The 20,162-nt window shown below is 49.4% G+C and overlaps 1 protein-coding gene across 1 annotated transcript in view; it reads right to left on the bottom strand.

Moving 5' to 3' along the window:
- Window positions 1-1,153: 1,153 nt before the first annotated feature.
- The window catches only part of LOC137309366 (probable G-protein coupled receptor 139), a gene marked incomplete at its 5' end in the record, with an annotated part of 31,473 nt that continues 12,464 nt past the window's right edge, over window positions 1,154-20,162 (bottom strand). The window contains 2 exons of the mRNA XM_067977617.1: window positions 1,154-1,420; window positions 15,703-15,799. Of these exons, the coding sequence (XP_067833718.1) occupies window positions 1,154-1,420; window positions 15,703-15,799 (364 nt within the window). The remainder of the gene's footprint in view (window positions 1,421-15,702; window positions 15,800-20,162) is intronic.

Here is a 20,162-nt window from a genome sequence, read left to right as displayed (position 1 = left end):
CCCCCCCTCAGCCTCCTCTGTTCCAATGAAAACAACTCCAGCCGATCCAATCCTTCCTCATAGCTAAAATTCTCCACTCCTGGACCATCCTTGTAAATCTCCTCTGGACCCTCTCTGGTGTAATCCCATCTTTCCCGTAATGTGGTGGCCTGAACTGGACACGGGTTAAATTTATTAGTCCGCCTGTTCCCACAGGTCCCAGTCGAGTTTCTTCATTCCTTTCCTTGGTTCAATCCGTCATTCACCGATTGGGTTTATGACCGGTCACCACCTCCTGTGATTTCCCCAATTGGCTGCCCCTCTTCTCAGAGATTCTCTCGCTCCACAGACCACCTGCACTCTGTCGGTTCCACCAATCCGGGAAGCTTCACCTGTGATTGGATGAACTCGGTGACCCGGGCCCGTCATGGCGGCCGAATCTCCCACAATGCAGAGCGGCGGAGAAAAGGCCCCATCTGTGAGACAGGCCGCGCTGCACTCTGGGAGAATGTTCGCACATGCGCACATCACCCGCCGGATCAGCGGCCGCTTCCTGTTGTGTCGCGAGACAAACTTTCCGTTTTTTCGGTTGAGAACGAGCGGTTTTTATTGTGACGGAAACTGACGTCACTTTTCCTTTGAATCGCGCGGTTTGATTTAAATAAACGGCGCACATGCGCAGTGTGGCGCGTCCCTCTTAAAGGGCCCTGGACCGGCCGAGAGTCCCCGAGCCCGGGGTCAGGACCGAGAGACGGGCAATGGGATGAGAGCGGAGGGCGGCCCCGGGGAGGGGGAACTTGCATTTCTCCAGCGCCTGTCACATCCTCAGGACCACCCAAAGCCTCGCAGCCAATGGGGGGCTTTGGAAATGAGGTCACTGTTGCCATGTGGGCAGCCATTTTGTGCACAGCAAGATCCCACAAACAGCAATGTGATAAATGACCAGATAATCTGTTTATAGGTGTTGGTTGAGGATTAAGTATTGGCCAGGACACCGGGGAGAACTCCCCTGCTCTTCTTCGAATGGTGTCGCGGGATCTTTTACATCCACCTGAGAGGCCGGACTGGTTTAACGGCTCGTGCAAAAGACGGCCCCTCCGACAGTGTAGCACTCCCTCAGTCCTGCACTGGAGTGTGAGCCGAGATTTTGTGCTCAGGTCTCTGGAGAGGAGCTTTATTCCTCAATCTTTATGATTCTCGAGGTGAGAGAGTGATACAAATGAGCCAAGGCCGACACCGAGTACTTCAGAAGGGTCGTTAATTCTTCCGTCCCGTAACACGATGTGACTTTCTTCCACAGGAGAATTCGTGCCTGAACTTCCAGGAGTTTTGAGGAAAACCGCACTGGATTTGAAACAATCTGCTGGAAAATACTTGAGGCTGACTGGAAACCTCTTTGGATGTTCACACGGCCGGGAGGCACCAAGACAATTCGATGAGACTGTGAAGGATGTCAAGTGAAATCAGACACATGGCGAGCAACGGTGTGAAGGTAACTGGGGGATCCCCGGGGTAATGCCCAGTCTGTTCAAATGGGCCGTTTAAAAGGAAATGGAACAGTGTGGGGAGAAAGTTGTCTGGGGACCTGAAACAGAGGGTCCGGGTTAATGGGAGTTGCTGAGATTGGAGAAGGGTTGGAAGTGGTTACCCCAGGGGTCAGTGCTGGGCCCACTTTTATTCTCCGTATTTATGGGCCATTTAGAATTACATGGATTTTACAGCACAGAAACAGGCCATTCGGCTCAACTGGTCTGTGCTGGTGTTTATGCTCCACACAAACCTCCTCACACCTCTCTTCATCTGTCCCTATCTGTATATCCTTCTCTTCCTTTCTCCCTCATGTACTTATCTAGCTTCCCCTTAAAAGCATCTATGCTATTTGCCTCAATTACTCCATGTGTTAGCAAGTTCCACATTCTAACCACTCTCTGGGTAAATAAGTTCCTCCTGAATTCCTTACTGGATTTATTAGTGACTATCTTCTATTCATGGCCCATAGTTCTGGTCTCCCCCACAAGTGGAAACACATCTATGTCGACCCTATCAAACTCCCTCATAATTTTAAAGATCTCTATCAGGTCACCCCTCAGCCTTCTCTTTTCTAGAGAAAAGAGCCCCAGCCTGTTCAATCTATCCTGACAGTTATAATCTCTCAGTTCTGGTATCATCCTTGTCAATCTTTTTTGCACCTTCTCCAGTGGCTCTACATCCTTTTTGTAACATGGAGACCAGAACTGTGCACAGTACTCGGTGTGGTCTAACCAAGGTGCTGGACAAGTTCTATTCCTCTGGAAATGAACCCCAGTGCTTTGTTTGCTTTTTTATGGCCTTATGAACCTGAGTCACTACATTTAATGATTTGTGTATCTGTACCCCTAGACCCCACTTTGCTCCTCTATCCCATTTTGACTCTTATTATCCAGGAAGTATGTGGCCTCCTTATTCTAGCAACTAAATTTCTACCACCTCACACTCATCTATATTGAAATTCATTTGCCAATTACACGCCCATTCTGCAAATTTATTAATGTCTTCCTGTATTTTATCGCAGTCCTCTTCACTATTAACGATATCCCTCAATTTGGTGTTGTCCGCAAATTTTGAAATTGTACTTCCGATTCCCAAGTCCAAACCGTTGATGCAAATGGTGAACGACAGTGTTCCCAGCACCGATCCCTGTGGAACACCACTTCCCACCTTTTCCCAGTCTGAGTGACTCTCTTTAACCCCTGCTCTCTGTTTTCTGTTTTGTTATCAGCTTGCTATCCATTCTGCGACCTGTCCCCTGACTCCACAAGCTCTGACCTTGGTCATGAGTCTACTATGCGGTACCTCATCGAAGGCCTTTCAAGATCTTTCAAGATTTTCTTCTTCAGATATTGATTCACTTCCCTTTTAAATTCTGCTTCCCTCATTGTTTCTGGTCGGACATTCCATTGTCCTAACAACCCTCTGCATCAAAAAGAAAACCAACCTCTCTTAATTTGATGCCCTCCAGCAACTGACTCACGAACTGGGATGTGGGTGTCGCTGGCAAGGCCATCATTTATTGTCCTTCCCAGTTGCCCTTGAGAAGGTGGTGGTGTGCCAACTATCTAGAACAATTGAGTGGCTGGCTGGGCCATTTCAGAGGGCGATTAAGAATCAGCCGCATTGCTGTCGGTCTGGAGTCACATTTCGGCCAGACCGGGTAAGGACGGCAGGTTTCCTTCTCTAAAGGACATCAGTGAACCAGATGGGTCTTTACGACAATCCGGTAGTTTCATGGCCACCATTACTGATACCAGTTTTTTTTAAATTCCAGATTTTATTTAATTAATTGAATTTAATTCTCCAGCTGCCGTGGATTTGATCTCATGACTCCGGAATATTAGTCCAAGCCTCTAGGATTACTAGTCCAGTAACATAACCACTGTGCTCCCGTACCCGTACTAGTGGAAATAGTTTTCCCTCATTTACTTTATCAAAACCCCCTCATAATTTTGATCCCCACTCTCTGATCTTATTTAAACTTCTCTGCTCTCATGAAAAGTTATGTCAAGACTCTCATCCTTGAGATCATCTCAGTGAATCTCTTCTGCCCCTCTCCATGGCCGTGACATTCTTACTAAAGTAATGCACCAAAAACTGGACACAATATTCTGACTGTGGCCTGACCCATGATTTGGCCAGGTGTAGCATTAACTCTTTCCTTTTATACTCTATGCTCCTATTTTTTAATCCTAGGATCCCATGGGGGGTTTTGCAAAACAGCTTTATCAACTTGTCCTCCCACTTTTAAAGATTTGTGTATCTGAATCCCTAAATCTCTCTGCTCCTCTACTCCTTTTATAGTTTTACAGTATAGTGTCTATTTCCTCTCCTTATTCTCCTCACCTCACATCTCTCCCCATTAAATTCCATCTGACATCTACCTGCCCAATCTGCTCACCTGTCTGCCTCCTCCTGAAGTTGTTGACAATCCTCTTCATGGTTAACCTCACTCCTTATCTTTGTGGCAGCTGCAAATTTTGATATTCTGCCCCCTGCACCCAGGTCCAGATCATTTCTATCCACGGATATTGAGAAAAGCAATGGTGTCAACACTGACCCCGGGGATCACCACTGTTTAAATCCTTCCAATGCAAGAAACATCTGTTAATCACAACTCCCAGTTTTCTGTCCTTTATCCATTCTCTCTCTTTCTCTCTTATTTCTCTCCAACTTCTCATTTCTATCCCTTACTTCTCATGCACAAACAGACTCTCTTCCCCTTTCCTCTCTGTCTTACACACAGACTGTTTCTCTTCCCTGTCTCCCATATTCTCTTTCCCCTTCTTGCAAACCCTGTCTCCCATATTCTCTTTCCCCTTCTTACAAACTCTCTCTCCCTCCCACCCGACCTCTCAAACTCTCCCACGCGGGCTCTCCGAGACTCCCTCCCTCTCTCCCACGCGGGCTCTCCGAGACTCCCTCCCTCTCTCCCACGCGGGCTCTCCGAGACTCCCTCCCTCTCTCCCACGCGGGCTCTCCGAGACTCCCTCCCTCTCTCCCACGCGGGCTCTCCGAGACTCCCTCCCTCTCTCCCACGCGGGCTCTCCGAGACTCCCTCCCTCTCTCCCACGCGGGCTCTCCGAGACTCCCTCCCTCTCTCCCACGCGGGCTCTCCGAGACTCCCTCCCTCTCTCCCACGCGGGCTCTCCGAGACTCCCTCCCTCTCTCCCACGCGGGCTCTCCGAGACTCCCTCCCTCTCTCCCACGCGGGCTCTCCGAGACTCCCTCACAGTGTTTTACTCACTTTTCATAGAAACTTACAGCACAGAAGGAGGCCATTCGACCCCTCATCCCTGTGTCAGCTCTTTGAAAGAGCTGTCCAATTTAGTCCCACACTCCAGCTCTTTCCCCATAACCCTGCATATTAGTCCTCTTCAAGTACATGTCTAATTGCCCTTCAAAATTCCCATGGAATCTGATTCCACCACCCTTTCAGGGAGTGCGTTTCAGATCTTAACAACTCTCTGTATGAAAAAAAACTTCTCCTCATTTCCCCTCTCGTTCTTTTGCCAATTATTCTAAATCTATGACCTCTGGTTACCGACCCACTTGCCTGAGGAAACAGTTTCTCCCTACTCGCTATCAAAACTCCTCTTGATTTTAACACCTCCATTAAATCTCCCCTTAACCCCTGCTCCAAGGAGAACAATCCCAGCTTCTCCAACCTCTCCATATAACTGATGTCCCTCATCCCTTGTACCATCCTGTTAAACCTCCTTTGTACCCTCTCCATGACCTTGACATCCTTCCGAAAGTGCATTGCCGTGAATTATACACAATACTCCAGCTGAGGCCTAACCAGTGATTTGTAAAGGTTTAGCATGACTTCCTTGTTTTTATATTCAATGTCCCTATTTACAAAGCCAGGTATCCCATACCCTTTCTTAACCATCTTATCAACTTGCCCTGCCACCTTCAAAGATTTGTGACTATGTACCCCAGGTCCCTCTGCTCTTGCACTCCCCTCAAAATAGTCCCATTTAGATTATACTGCCTCTCCATGTTGTTCCTCCCAAAGTGCATCACTTCACACTTCTCCGTCTTAAATTGCATCTGCCCTGTGTCTGCCCATTTTACCAGTCTGTCTATGTCCTCCTGAAGTCTGCTACTATCCTCCTCACTATTTACTACGTTGCTAAGTCCTGTATCGGTCGCAAACTTTGAAATTGTGGTCCCGAAACCCAAATCCAGGTCATTTTGATATAACAAGAAAAGCAATGGTCCTAATACTGACCCCTGGGGGACCCCACTGCATACTTCTCTCCAGTCAGAAAAACATCCATTCACCACAACTCTCTGCCTCCCATCCCTTAGCCAATTATGTACCCAAGTTACCACCGTCCCTGTAATCCCATGTGCTTCTGTTTTCCAAATAAGTCTATTATGTGGCACTTTGTCAAATGCCTTCTGAAAGTCCATATATACAACAGCTACTGCACTACCTTCATCAACACTCTCTGTTACTTCATCAAAGAATTCAATCAGGTTAGTCAGACATGATTTGTCTTTAAGAAATCCGTGCTGGCTGTTCCTTGTTAACCCATGCCTCTCCAAGTGAGAATTAATTTTGTCCTTGACAATGGTCTCTAGTAGTTTTCCCACCACTGATATTAGACTGACTGGCCCGTAGTTACCAGTTTTATCCCTCTCCCCTTTTTTGAACAGGGGTGTAATATTTGCAATCCTCCAGTCCTCTGGCACCACTTCCACATCCAAGGAGGATTGATAGATTGTGGTCAGAGCTTCTGCTATCTCCACCCTTGCTTCCCTCAGCAGCCTGGGATGCATCCCACCTGGACCGGGGGACTTGTTCACTTTGAGTGATGCCAACCTATTTCGCACCTTCTTTCTATCTATTTTGATCCTATCCAATATCTCTACTCCCTCCTCCTCTACTGCGACATTAACTTCATCCTCTTCTTTTGTGAAGACAAATGCAAAGTCCTCATTCAGTACCTCAGTCATGCCCTCTGCCTCCACAAGCAGATTTCCTATTTTGTCCCTAATCGGCCCCACCATTCCTTTTATCCTTTTACTTTTTATATTTTTATAAAAGATTTTTGGGTTCCCATTTATGTCACCCGCTAATCTTTTCTCATATTCTCTCTTTGCCCTTCCTATATCCTTTTCAATTTCTCCCTGCACACTCTCCTGGTTTTGTACTGTATTCTGTACCTGACAGTGGTCATAAACCTGTTTCTGTTTTATTTTAAGCTCTATTTCCTTTGTCATTCAGGGAGCTCGAGCTTTGGATGCCGTATCTTTCCTCCTTATGGGAAAATCCTTGGTTTATACCCGAACTACCTCCACCTTGAAGACCTGCCATTGCTCATTTACTGTTTTTTTTTTGTCCAGTCTTTGTTTCCAGTCCACTTGTGCTCGATCCCTTCTCAAATCACTGAAATTGGTTCCCTTTCAGTTGAATATTTTCACCTTTGATTTTTCTTTGTCCCTTTCCGTAACTGCTTCAAACCAAATTATATTATGATCACTATTACCCAGATGTTCCCCCACTGAAATACACTCCACTTTCTTTACATCATTCCCTAAAACGAGATCCAGCGTTGCTTCCTCCCTTGTTGGGCCAGAAATATACTAATTAAGAAAGTTCTCCTGCACAAATTTTTCGAATTCTTCACCCTCTCTCCCTTTCAATTACTATAATCCCCTGCGTCTGTCTTTAAGGGGCCACATTACTCTGAGTCACCTTCTTTTTCTTAATATACTTGTAAAAACCTTTAGTGTTGTCCTTGATATCCCTCACAAACTGGAGTTGGCAGCTGATATTGTGAATGAATCCACATAAAGAGTGGAAAGAAAAGAACAATTTAATGTTAAAGTAAATCAATCAAATGCCATTAATGACAAATATATTCAAATTAAATATAACCGTTTGCTCAAAAATAGTCCTATTGTATTCCAGTGACAGATTCTCGAATCTAATCAGCCGCTTGGAGTTGTCGGACAGCTGCCCAGTGAGACTCGGCCTGTGATGGTTCCTCCCTTCCTCTGGGTAAGCACCTTGGCCAATATCGCCTTTAATGCAGTAAAACATCCTAAGGTGCTTCACAGGAGTGATTATCAAACAGAATTTTTCACCGAGCCACATAAAGAGATATTAGGACGGGTGACCAAAAGCTTGGCCAAAGAGTTAGGCTTAAGGAGCGTCTTAAAGGAAGAGAGGTGGAGAGATGAAGAAGTTTAGGGAAGGAATTCCAGAGCTTAGGATCGAGGCAGCCAAAGGCACAGCCGCCAATGGTGGAACGATTAAAATCGGGGATGCACAAGAGGCCAGAATTGGAGAGCGCAGAGTTCTCGGAGGGTTGTAGGGCTGGAGGAGGTTACAGAGATAGGCAGGGGCGAGGGTCATGGAGAGTTTTGAAATGAAGGATGAGAATTTTAAAATCGAGGTGTTGCTGGACTGGGAACTAATGTAGGTCAGCGAGCACAGGAGTCTTGGGTGAACGGGACTTGGTGCGAGATAAAATACGGGAGTTTTGGACGAGCTGAAGTTTATGGAGGATGGAAGACGGGAGGCCGGCCAGGAGAGTATTGGAATAGTCAAGTCTAGAGATAACAAAGGCATGGATGCGGGTTTCAGCAGCAGATGAGCTGAGGCAGGGACGGAGACGGGTGATGTTATGGAGGAGGAAGTAGATGGACTTCGTGACAGAGCAGATATGTGGTCGGAAACTCATCCCAGGGTCAAATAGGACGCCAAGGTTATGAACGGTCTGGTTCAGCCTCAGACAGTGACCGGGGAGAGGGATGGAGTCGGTGGCTCGGGAACGGTGTTTGTGGTGGGGCCCGAAGACAATGGCTTCGATCTTTGCAATATTTAGTTGGAGGAAATTGCTGCTCATCCAGTACTGAATGTTGGACAAGCAATGTGAAAAATCAGAGACAGTGGAGGGTTCGAGGGAGGTCGTGGTGAGGTAGACCTGGGCATCGTCAGCGTACATGTGGAACCTGACATTGTGTTTTCGGACGATGTCGCCAAGGGGCAGCATGTAGATGAGACATAGGAGGGGGCCAAGGATAGATCCTTGGGTGCTCCAGAATCCCCACGTTTTGCCCTGTCTCTAGATCACTCTGTCTGCAGTCCATCCCTTACTGGAGGAGGGCCTATTGCAGTGGGATGAGAACAGATCTGGCCCGGGTAAATTGGAATCATAGATTGGCAGGCAAAACTGTAATTGAACAGTGGGCAGCCTTTAAAGAGATGATTCAGGTCCAGACAAGGTACATTCCAACGAGGGAGAAAGGTAGGGCAACTAAAGCCAGAGCTCCCTGGATGACAAAGGAGATAGAGAGTAAGATGAAGCGGAAAAAAGCGGTGTATGGCAGGTATCAGGTCGATAACACAAGTGAGAACCAGGCAGAATATAGAAAGTTCAGAGGGGAAGTGAAAAAGGAAATAAGAGGAGCAAAGAGAGAGTATGAGAATTGACTAGCGACCAATATAAAAGGGAATCCAAAAGTCTCCTACAGACATGTTAACAGTAAACAGGTAGTAAGAGGAGGGGTGGGGCTGATTATGGACCATAAAGGAGATCTACTCATGGAGGCAGTGGGCATGGCTGAGATATTAAATGAATACTTTGCATCTGTCTTTACCAAGGAAGAAGATGCTGCCAGAGTCTCGGTAAAGGAAGATATTGTTAAGATACTGATGGGCTAAAAATTGATAAAGAAGAGGTACTAGAAAGGCTAGCTGTACTTAAAGTAGATAAGTCACCTGGTCTGGATGGGATACACCCGAGGATGCTGAAGGAAGTAAGGGGGGAAATTGGGGAGGTACTGGCCGTAATCTTCCAGACATCCTTGGACATGGGAGTGGTGCCAGAGGATTGGAGATTTGCAAATGTTACACCCTTGTTCAAAAAAGGGTGTAAGGATAAACCCAGCAACAATAGGCCAGTCAGTTTAACCTCGGTGGTGGGGAAACTTCTGGAAACGATAATACTGGACAGAATTAACAGTCACTTGGACGAATGTGGATTGATGAGGGAAAGCCAGCATGGATTTGTTACAGGCAAATCGTGTTTAACTAACCTGATGGAGTTTTTTGATGAGGTAACAGAGAGGGTAGATGAGGGCAATGCGGTTGACTTTGTGTATACGGACGTTCCAAAGTCGTTTAATAAAGTGCCACGTGGTAGGCTTGTCATCGAGGTTGCGGCCCATGGAATAAAGGGGGCAACAACAACATGGATACAGAATTGGCGAAATGACAGGAAACAGAGAGTAGTGGTGATCGGTTGTTTTTCGGACTGGAGGGAGATGCACAGTGGTGTTCCCCAGGGGTCGGTGCTGGGACCACTGCTTTTCTTGATATATATTAAGGACTTGGACTTGGGTGTACAGGGCACAGTTTCAAATTTGCAGATGACACGAGACTTGGAAGGGTAGTGTGCAGTGAGGAGGATAGTGATAGACTTCAAGAGGATATAGACAGGCTGGTGGCATGGACGGACACGTGGCAGATGAAATTTGAACCAGATAAATGTGAAGTGATATATTTCAGTAGGAAGAAAGTGGAGAGGCAATATAAACTAGAGGGCACAATTCTAAAAGGGGTGCTGGAACAGTGAGATCTGGGGGTATATGTGCACAAATCGTTGAAGGTGGCAGGGCAGGTTGAGAAAGCAGTTAAAAAAGTGGTCGGGATCCTGGGCTTTATAAATAGAGGCATAGGGCCTGATTTTAGCAGGCCTGCGGGTTTCCGGCGGGTTGGGTTTCGGGTGCGTGGCCTCCGCGCCCGGTGAAATTAGTGGGCTGCCCGCGCGATCGTAGCAGGCAATGCACTAATTGGAATCACTTACCTGCTCCTCCGGACTCCGCGCTGCTGGTCTGCGCGTCGGGCGGGCTGCGCATGCGCAGTACGATCTGTCAGCTGGCGGCTCTCTAGTTAAAGGGGCAGTCCTCCACTGACAGATGCTGCAACCAATGGAACAAATTGGAGCATGGAGCAGCCCAGGGGGAAGGCTGCTCCCAGTTTAATGATGCCTCACCCCAGGTATCATCAGATGGGGTGAGGAGGAGGGGGAGGACAGAGATCTTCCACCCGGCGGGCGGGAGGAAGCGGCCTGCCTCTGCCACCAAGAAGGCCTGGCTCGAGGTGGCAGAGGGGGTCACCTGCACCATCAACATATCGCCCACCTGCATACAGTGCAGGAGGCGCTCCAATGACCTCAGTAGGTCAGCCACAGTGAGAGCACATAGTCTTTCCCCTACACTCCGTCTGCCACAACACTGCCCCCACCCCACATCTCCTTCGGCACCGCCAACACTACTCTGTCACATCACCCCTCATACCCACTCAAACCCCATCCTCATCTTACCTGCACCTACTCACCTCGCCAGTACTCACCCGCCACTAACACGCAACCCAATCCTCATACAATCTCATGGCTCTATCCCATACTCACCCTCTCGTGCATCTCTCTCACGGCCAGCCTCACTCAACCTGCCACCATCTGTGCTGCAGCCACAGGGCATGCATCGCATATGTGCAGTCGGCAGCGTACGGCAAACGTGTCGTGAGCATGAAGGGGATGCACAAGGGTGTCTGAGGGTTTGCCATGGGTGTTACCTATATTGAATTTCAGAGCAACAAACATCACACATTATATTGGCACCACCACTGCCATGTCTCCGCGAATCCTGTCTGTTGTGTCCAATAATGCCCGCTCCTGGGTATCACTATGAGGACCCACCACTGATGCCACCCATTGTGTTACTGCAGAGTAGGTGCAGGTGTATTTGCAGGGCTCTTCCGCGCAGACGACTGAGAGACATCGGCGGTGTACCCGGCTGCACCCTGGAAGGATGCGGAGGAGAAGTTGTGGAGGGCAGTGGTGACTTTGGCAGCGACAGGTAAGCAGATGGTGCTGGGGCCAGCCAGGAGCAGCTCGGCATGAAAGAGCCTGCAGATCTCCACGACTACATGTCGAGTGAATCTGCGCCTCCGTGTGCACTGCTGCTCGGAGAGGTCCGGGGAGCTGCGCCTCGGTCTGTGGACCCTGTGGCGAGGGTAGTGCCCTCTGCGACGCGTCTCTCTCTGCGGTAGCCCTCCCTCCTGCTGTACAGGTGGATATGTCACAGCACTCTGTTGTGGAGCTCCACGTGTCAGAGGTGGACGGCGTGGATGGCGAGGCTGGTGATGCTGTTCGCCCTCCGAGGGGGTCATGACTGCAGCTACAGCGGCCCCCATCCGCAATATGTACATCTGAGGGGGTCCGCAAGGTCGGCACATGTCTCCGGACCCCGGGGTGAGTGTGCAGGTTGGTGACTTTGACCGTCCGGAGGGGGGTGGTGGAGGCCACACTTTGTCCCAAATGACAGAGCGGCCTTCTGCAATGGGTGAGGGTCTCCCCCCCCCCCCCCCCCCCCCCCCCCCCCCCACCACCTGTCAAATGGACCTTTGCAGCTGCCACAGGCTGACAGCTGCAACACGTCCAGTTCAACGAGGACTGTTTCCCCCAGTGTGTGAAACAGTCCCATGTTCCCCAAAATCACACACAGTCCCTCAATCAGGTCAGTTAATGACCTGAACAAGCGAAATAAATAACCTCAAGTGGCATCCCGCTGGCTTTAATTGCCTGCGGGATTCCCACGCACGCACCCCCGCACGTCATCGGGGAACCCGGAAGTGGGCGGGATCGTGGCGGGTTCCCGTCACGTGACTGGATATCGGGATTTTCGGAGCCCCCCCCGGTGGAAACCCACAGGAAACCCGACGGTAAAATCGAGCCCATAGAGTACAAAAGTAAGGAAATCATAATAAACCTTTATAAAACACTGGTTTGGCCACAACTGGAATATTGTGTGCCGTTCTGGGAAGATGTGAAGGCCACAGAGAGGGTACAGAAGAGATTTACTGGAATGATTCCAGGGATAATGGACTTTTCTTACATGGATGGACTGGAGAGGCTCGGGTTGTTCTCTTTGGAACAGAAAAGGTTGAGAGCATATTTGATAGAGGTGTTCAAAATCATGAAGGGTCTAGACAGAGTAGATAGAGAGAAACTGTTCCCATTGGCGGAAGGGTCAAGAACCAGAGGGCATAGACTTGAGGTGATTGGCAAAAGAACCGAAGGTGATATGATGTAAAACTTTTTTACACAGCGAGTGGTTATGATCTGGAATGTGCTGCCTGAGGGGGTGGTGGAGGCAGATTCAATCATGGCCTTTAAAAGGAGACTGGATAAGTACTTGAAAGTAAAAAATTTTCAGGGCTATGGGGATAGGACGGGGGAATGGGACGAGTTGGATTGCTCTGGGATGGAGCCGGCGTGGACGAGATGGGCCGAATGGCCTCCTTCCGTGCTGTAATCTTTCTTTGATTCTACGATTCGAAGATTAAAAAGTATGACTCTGCCTAATCATATTATGATTTTCTAGGTGCCCTTTTACTACGTCCTTAATAATACATTCTAGCATTTTCCCTACTATTGATGTCAAGCTAACTAGCCTATAGTTCCCTCTTTTCTCTCTCACTCCTTTCTTAAATGGCGGGGTTACATTTGCTGCCTTGCAATCCACGAGGACCATTCTGGAATCTGGGGAATTCTGTAAGATCACAACCAATGCATCCACTATCTCTGCAGTCACCTCTTTTAAAACCCGAGGATGTCGGCCATCAGGTCCAGGGGGTTTCTCGGCTTTTAGTCCCATTAATTTCTCCAGTATTTTTTCTTTACTAATATTAATTACTTTAAGTTCCTCACTCGCATTCAACCCTTGGTTCCCCACTGTTTCCGGTATGTTTTTTGTGTCTTCTACTTTGAAGACAGATATCAAATATTTGTTTAACATCTCTGCCATTTCCTTACTCCCCATTATAATTTCTTCTGTCTCTGCCTCTAAGGGACCCACGATTATTTTCACTCATCTCTTCCTTTTCACATACTTGTGGGAGCTCTTACAATCTGTTTTTTTATATTTCTTGTTGGTTTTCTGTCAGATTCAATTTTCTCCCTCTTTATGAATTTTTGGTCATCCTTTGCTGATTTCTAAATCCCTCCCAATCCTCAGGCTAACTACGCTTTTTGACTACATTGTAAGCCTCTTCTTTTAATCTAATGTTATCCTTAAATTCTCTAATTAGCCACACTTTTCCCGTGGAGTTTTATTACTCAAGGGAATGTATATTAGTTGAGAATTATGAATTATTTCTTTAAATATTTGCCATTGTTTGTCTACCGTTATATCTTTTAATCCAATTTCCCAATCTACCTCAGCCAACTCGCCCGTCAAACCTACAGAATTGGCTTTATTTATATTTAAGACCCTAGTTTCGGATTTAACCACATCACGCTCAAACTGAATATGAAATTCTATCATATTATGTTCACTCTCCCCCAGAGAATCCATTACTATAAGTTTACTAAGTAACCCTGTCTCATTACACAATACGAGATCTAAAATAACCTGTTCCCTCGGTGGTTCCTCTACCAATTAAGTACTTTTGAAGTGTAGTTGCTGCTTTACTGTAGGAAACACGGCAGTACATTGAACACAGCAAGGTCCCACAAACAGCAATGTGATAATGACCAGATCATCTGTTTTAGTGATGTTGGTTGAGGGATAAAAATTATAATTGAATTTAAAAGCAGTAAGATAGGGGTTTTCACCCACCTGCAATGTTTCTAAACCCGACCTTATCACTGGGGAAAATACCAAGCAAAGCCAGGGAGGCAGGGACTCTCCACAGGTGGTGGGGGGGAGATCAAGGGAGAATTGCCCAGGTTGCTCTTACACCCTCTTCTCGTGGCTGGATTCAGACCAGCAATGGTGGAGGTCTAAGACCCAGAGAAGGGGAGAAACGGCCTCAGATATAGAAATGACCGAGGCTCAGTGTTAATCACTGTGAAAAAGTTTACAATTCAGCAAATATATTGTCCACACGGAGAAAATTGTCCACCGCAGCCAACGTATCAGGCGGGTAGAAGTGAACTCTTCGAGGAGTCGCGTTTCCCTTAAAAACTCTCCAGCCAAATGGTGATGTCCCTTTAAATTTACAATCCTGCCACACCAGTCATCGCCAGCTTTAATGTGTTGTGTCAGATCCTCTATCCAAGCAGTTTTCTGCTCCTGTCACTGTGACTCATTTCTCTTATACACCAGAGAGAGGGAGAGAATGTACTGCAAGTCTATTTATAAATCTCAGCCCATCTCCCCATCACTCACTGAAACATTGTTGGTGCAGAGGGGTGATTAAGCAACACATATTTCTCCCTGTACCTTACACATTAAAGCTGAAATGTGTCCATTATAATGAGAACGGATGATGTGCCACGTAAGTACAGTGCCTGGCATGTGATCCTTGGCACATTTATACACAGAGGCACCCTCAGAAAAGGTGGCAAATACTGTGGCACTATTTTGGATGGAGAGGGCCTGAGGCTTAATTGCGACAGGCCTTTCCCCACAATATATGTGTGAGTGACAGGAGACACAGACGGAGACACGGGAGAGACAGACGGGGAGAGAGAGAGAGCGAAAGAGACAGACATGGGAGAGACAGACGCAGATATTAAAACGTACTCTTGTTTTAGATGGAGTATGACTTAAAAGCAAAGTAATGAATTGTTTCATTGACTAGTAATGTGGTGAATAGTTACTAATAGACCCGAACTCATTCATAACACCTGCAAGAATAACTTGCAGTTATAGCTTTCCCTCCAGTGACACATGTGGACTGTCATGCAATGTGAAACAGGGTGATTTTAACTCTCCCTGATCGCAGGAGCAGTTAAAATGGAGCAGCTCCATTTCCTGCTCCATTCCCGTCAATCGGCCGTTTTAACGCCACTCATCTTGGCTTTTAACGAGTCTCCCGCTGGACTCCTCGATCACATCATAACCCCTGAAATTTAACCCACTTCTGAGCAGGGAGGCCACCCCGCAGGGGGAACCTGTCGAGAAGCCTGCAAGGCAAACTGAGGTAAGTTTAAAAAATAAACTGACCTTTGAGTAAATAAGGAGAAATTGTTTCCACTGACAGGAGGGTTGATAACCAGAAAAAAACAGATTGAAGATAATTGACATCTAATCCAAATACATTGGGCCCGGTGTTACCAGGGCTGCGGGTTCTCGGTGGGGGGGCTATCGGGCACGTTGGTAACGCGCCCGGTGAAATCAGTCAGCTCCCCACGCGATTGGAGCATAAATGGATCCACTTACCTGGTCTTCCGGGTTCCCCACTGCTGGTCTGCGCGTGCAGTCAGATCCGTCAGCTGGAGGAGCTCTATTTAAAGGGGCAGTCCTCCACTGACAGATGCTGCAACAAACAGAAAAAATTACAGCATGGAGCAGCCCAGGGGGAAGGCTGCTCCCAGTTTCATGATGCCTCGCTCCAGGTATCAATACATGGGGTGTGGTGGAGGGGGAGGACAGAGATCTTCCCCTCCCCCCACCCCAAACCCCCGGCGGGCGGGAGGAAGCGGCCTGCCTCTGCCACCAGGAAGGCCTGGCTCGAGGTGGCAGAGGAGGTCACCAGCACCACCAACATATCGCCCACCTGCATACAGTGCAGGAGGCGCTCCAATGACCTCAGTAGGTCAGCCAAAGTGAGTACACTTACTCATTCCCCTACACTCCATCTGCCACATCACCGCCCATCACCGCCCACACCTCCTGCACAGCCAACACTACTCTGTCACATCACCCCTCATACCCACTCAAACCTCATCCTCATCTTACCTGCACCTACTCACCTCGCCAGTACTCATCCCGCCACTACCACTCAACCCAATCCTCATACAATATCATGGCTCTATCTCATACTCATCCTCTCGTGCATCTCTTTCACGGTCAGCCTCACTCAACCTGCCACTACCTGTGCTGCAGCCACAGGGCATGCATCACATATGTGCAGTAGGCAGCGTAAGGCAAACGTGTCGTGAGCATGAAGGGGATGCACAAGGGTGTTTGAGGGTTTGTCACGGTTGTTACTTATATTTAATTTCTGAGCAACTCACATCACATATTATATTGGCACCACTGCTGCCATGTCTTCGCGAATCTTGTCTGGTTTGTGCAATAATGCCCTTTCCTGAGGATCACTATGAAGACCCACAACTGATGCCACCCATTGTGTCACTGCAGAGTGGGTGTCGGTGTATTTGCAGGGCTCTTTTGTGCAGTCGGCTGAGAGACGTCGGCGATGTCCCTGGTTGTACCTTGGAAGGATGCAGAGGAGAAGTTGTTGAGGGCAGTGGTGACTTTGACAGCGACAGGTAAGAAGATGGTGCTCGGGCCAGCCGGGAGCAGCTTGGCATGAAGGAGGCTGCAGATGTCCACGACTACATGTCGAGTGACTCTGAGCCTCCGTGTGCACTGCTGCTCAGTGAGGTCCAGGAAGCTGAGCCTCGGTCTGTGGACCCTGTGGCGAGTGTAGTGCCCTCTGCGACGCATCTCTCTCTGCGGTTGCCCTCCCTCCTGCTGTACAGGTGGATGTGTCACAGCGCACTGTTGTGGAGCTCCACGTGTCAGAGGTGGATGGCGAGGCTGGTGATGCTGTTCGCCCTCCGAGGAGGTCATGACTGCAGCTACGGCGGCCCCCATCCGGAAGATGTACATCTGAGGGGGTCCGCAAGGTAGGTACATATCTCTGGACCCCGGGGTAAGTGTGCAAGTTGGTGACTTTGGTTGTCAGGAGGAGGAGGGTGGTGGAGGCCAAACTTTGTCCCAAGTGACTGAGTGGCCTCCTGCAATGGGTGAGGGTCTCCCCCCACCCACCTGTCAAATGGACCTTTGCAGCTACCACAGGCTGACAGCTGCAACAGGTCCATTTGAACTGGGAGTGTTTCCCCCAGTGTGGGAAACAGTCCCAGTTTCCTTTAAAATCCCACCCCTTCTCACATAATCCCTTAATCAGGTCAGTTAATGACCTGAACAAGCAAAATAAATACATTCAAGTGGCATCCCCTTGGCTATAATTGCCTGCGGGATTCCCACCAGCGGGGGCTGCGCGCGCATGCCGGCGCGTCAGTGGGGAACCCGGAAGTGCGTGCGTTCGAGGCGGGCTCCGGTCCCACTCCGCGATTTCCCGATTTTCAGAGCCCCCCGCCAGGAACGCACCTGATAGCGGGTGCTAAAATGCTGCCCATTATATACAAGATGGGTCAAAAGAGTTAAGATACAGATTAGCCATGATCGAAATGAATGGCAGAACAGAATCGCGGGAATGAATGATCTACTCCTGAGGGTGAGCGTGCAGTTCAATGGGCCCTTACTCTCACTTGATTCAGTTCTATGGGCGCCTACAGTCACTGGGGTACAGTTCCATGGACCCTGACAGTCACTGGGGTACAGTTCCATGGACCCTGACAGTCACTGGGGTACAGTTCCATGGACCCTGACAGTCACTGGGGTACAGTTCCATGGACCCTGACAGTCACTGGGGTACAGTTCCATGGACCCTGACAGTCACTGGGGTACAGTTCCATGGACCCTGACAGTCACTGGGGTACAGTTCCATGGACCCTGACAGTCACTGGGGTACAGTTCCATGGACCCTGACAGTCACTGGGGTACAGTTCCATGGACCCTGACAGTCACTGGGGTACAGTTCCATGGACCCTGACAGTCACTGGGGTACAGTTCCATGGACCCTGACAGTCACTGGGGTACAGTTCCATGTGCACCCTGACTCTCACTGGGGTACAGTTCCGTGCACCCTGACTCTCACTGGGGTACAGTTCCGTGCACCCTGACTCTCACTGGGGTACAGTTCCGTGCACCCTGACTCTCACTGGGGTACAGTTCCGTGCACCCTGACTCTCACTGGGGTACAGTTCCGTGCACCCTGACTCTCACTGGGGTACAGTTCCGTGCACCCTGACTCTCACTGGGGTACAGTTCCGTGCACCCTGACTCTCACTGGGGTACAGTTCCGTGCACCCTGACTCTCACTGGGGTACAGTTCCGTGCACCCTGACTCTCACTGGGGTACAGTTCCGTGCACCCTGACTCTCACTGGGGTACAGTTCCGTGCACCCTGACTCTCACTGGGGTACAGTTCCGTGCACCCTGACTCTCACTGGGGTACAGTTCCGTGCACCCTGACTCTCACTGGGGTACAGTTCCGTGCACCCTGACTCTCACTGGGGTACAGTTCCGTGCACGCTGACTCTCACTGGGGTACAGTTCCGTGCACCCTGACTCTCACTGGGGTACAGTTCCGTGCACCCTGACTCTCACTGGGGTACAGTTCCGTGCACCCTGACTCTCACTGGGGTACAGTTCCGTGCACCCTGACTCTCACTGGGGTACAGTTCCGTGCACCCTGACTCTCACTGGGGTACAGTTCCGTGCACCCTGACTCTCACTGGGGTACAGTTCCGTGCACCCTGACTCTCACTGGGGTACAGTTCCGTGCACCCTGACTCTCACTGGGGTACAGTTCCGTGCACCCTGACTCTCACTGGGGTACAGTTCCGTGCACCCTGACTCTCACTGGGGTACAGTTCCGTGCACCCTGACTCTCACTGGGGTACAGTTCTGTGCACCCTGACTCTCACTGGGGTACAGTTCTGTGCACCCTGACTCTCACTGGGGTACAGTTCTGTGCACCCTGACTCTCACTGGGGTACAGTTCTGTGCACCCTGACTCTCACTGGGGTACAGTTCTGTGCACCCTGACTCTCACTGGGGTACAGTTCTGTGCACCCTGACTCTCACTGGGGTACAGTTCTGTGCACCCTGACTCTCACTGGGGTACAGTTCTGTGCACCCTGACTCTCACTGGGGTACAGTTCTGTGCACCCTGACTCTCACTTGAGTACAGTTCTATGCACCCTGACTCTCACTGGGGTACAGTTCTATGCACCCTGACTCTCACTGGGGTACAGTTCTATGCACCCTGACTCTCACTGGGGTACAGTTCTGTGCACCCTGACTCTCACTGGGGTACAGTTCTGTGCACCCTGACTCTCACTGGGGTACAGTTCTGTGCACCCTGACTCTCACTGGGGTACAGTTCTATGCACCCTGACTCTCACTGGGGTACAGTTCTATGCACCCTGACTCTCACTGGGGTACAGTTCTATGCACCCTGACTCTCACTGGGGTACAGTTCTATGCACCCTGACTCTCACTGGGGTACAGTTCTATGCACCCTGACTCTCACTGGGGTACAGTTCTATGCACCCTGACTCTCACTGGGGTACAGTTCTATGCACCCTGACTCTCACTGGGGTACAGTTCTATGCACCCTGACTCTCACTGGGGTACAGTTCTCTGCACCCTGACTCTCACTGGGGTACAGTTCTATGCACCCTGACTCTCACTGGGGTACAGTTCTATGCACCCTGACTCTCACTGGGGTACAGTTCTATGCACCCTGACTCTCACTGGGGTACAGTTCTATGCACCCTGACTCTCACTGGGGTACAGTTCTATGCACCCTGACTCTCACTGGGGTACAGTTCTGTGCACCCTGACTCTCACTGGGGTACAGTTCAGTGCACCCTGACTCTCACTGGGGTACAGTTCTGTGCACCCTGACTCTCACTGGGGTACAGTTCTGTGCACCCTGACTCTCACTGGGGTACAGTTCTATGCACCCTGACTCTCACTGGGGTACAGTTCTATGCACCCTGACTCTCACTGGGGTACAGTTCTATGCACCCTGACTCTCA

Source organism: Heptranchias perlo, unplaced genomic scaffold, assembly GCF_035084215.1.
Source record: "Heptranchias perlo isolate sHepPer1 unplaced genomic scaffold, sHepPer1.hap1 HAP1_SCAFFOLD_163, whole genome shotgun sequence".
NCBI lineage: Eukaryota > Metazoa > Chordata > Chondrichthyes > Hexanchiformes > Hexanchidae > Heptranchias > Heptranchias perlo.
This window is presented reverse-complemented; position numbering and strand designations above follow the sequence as displayed.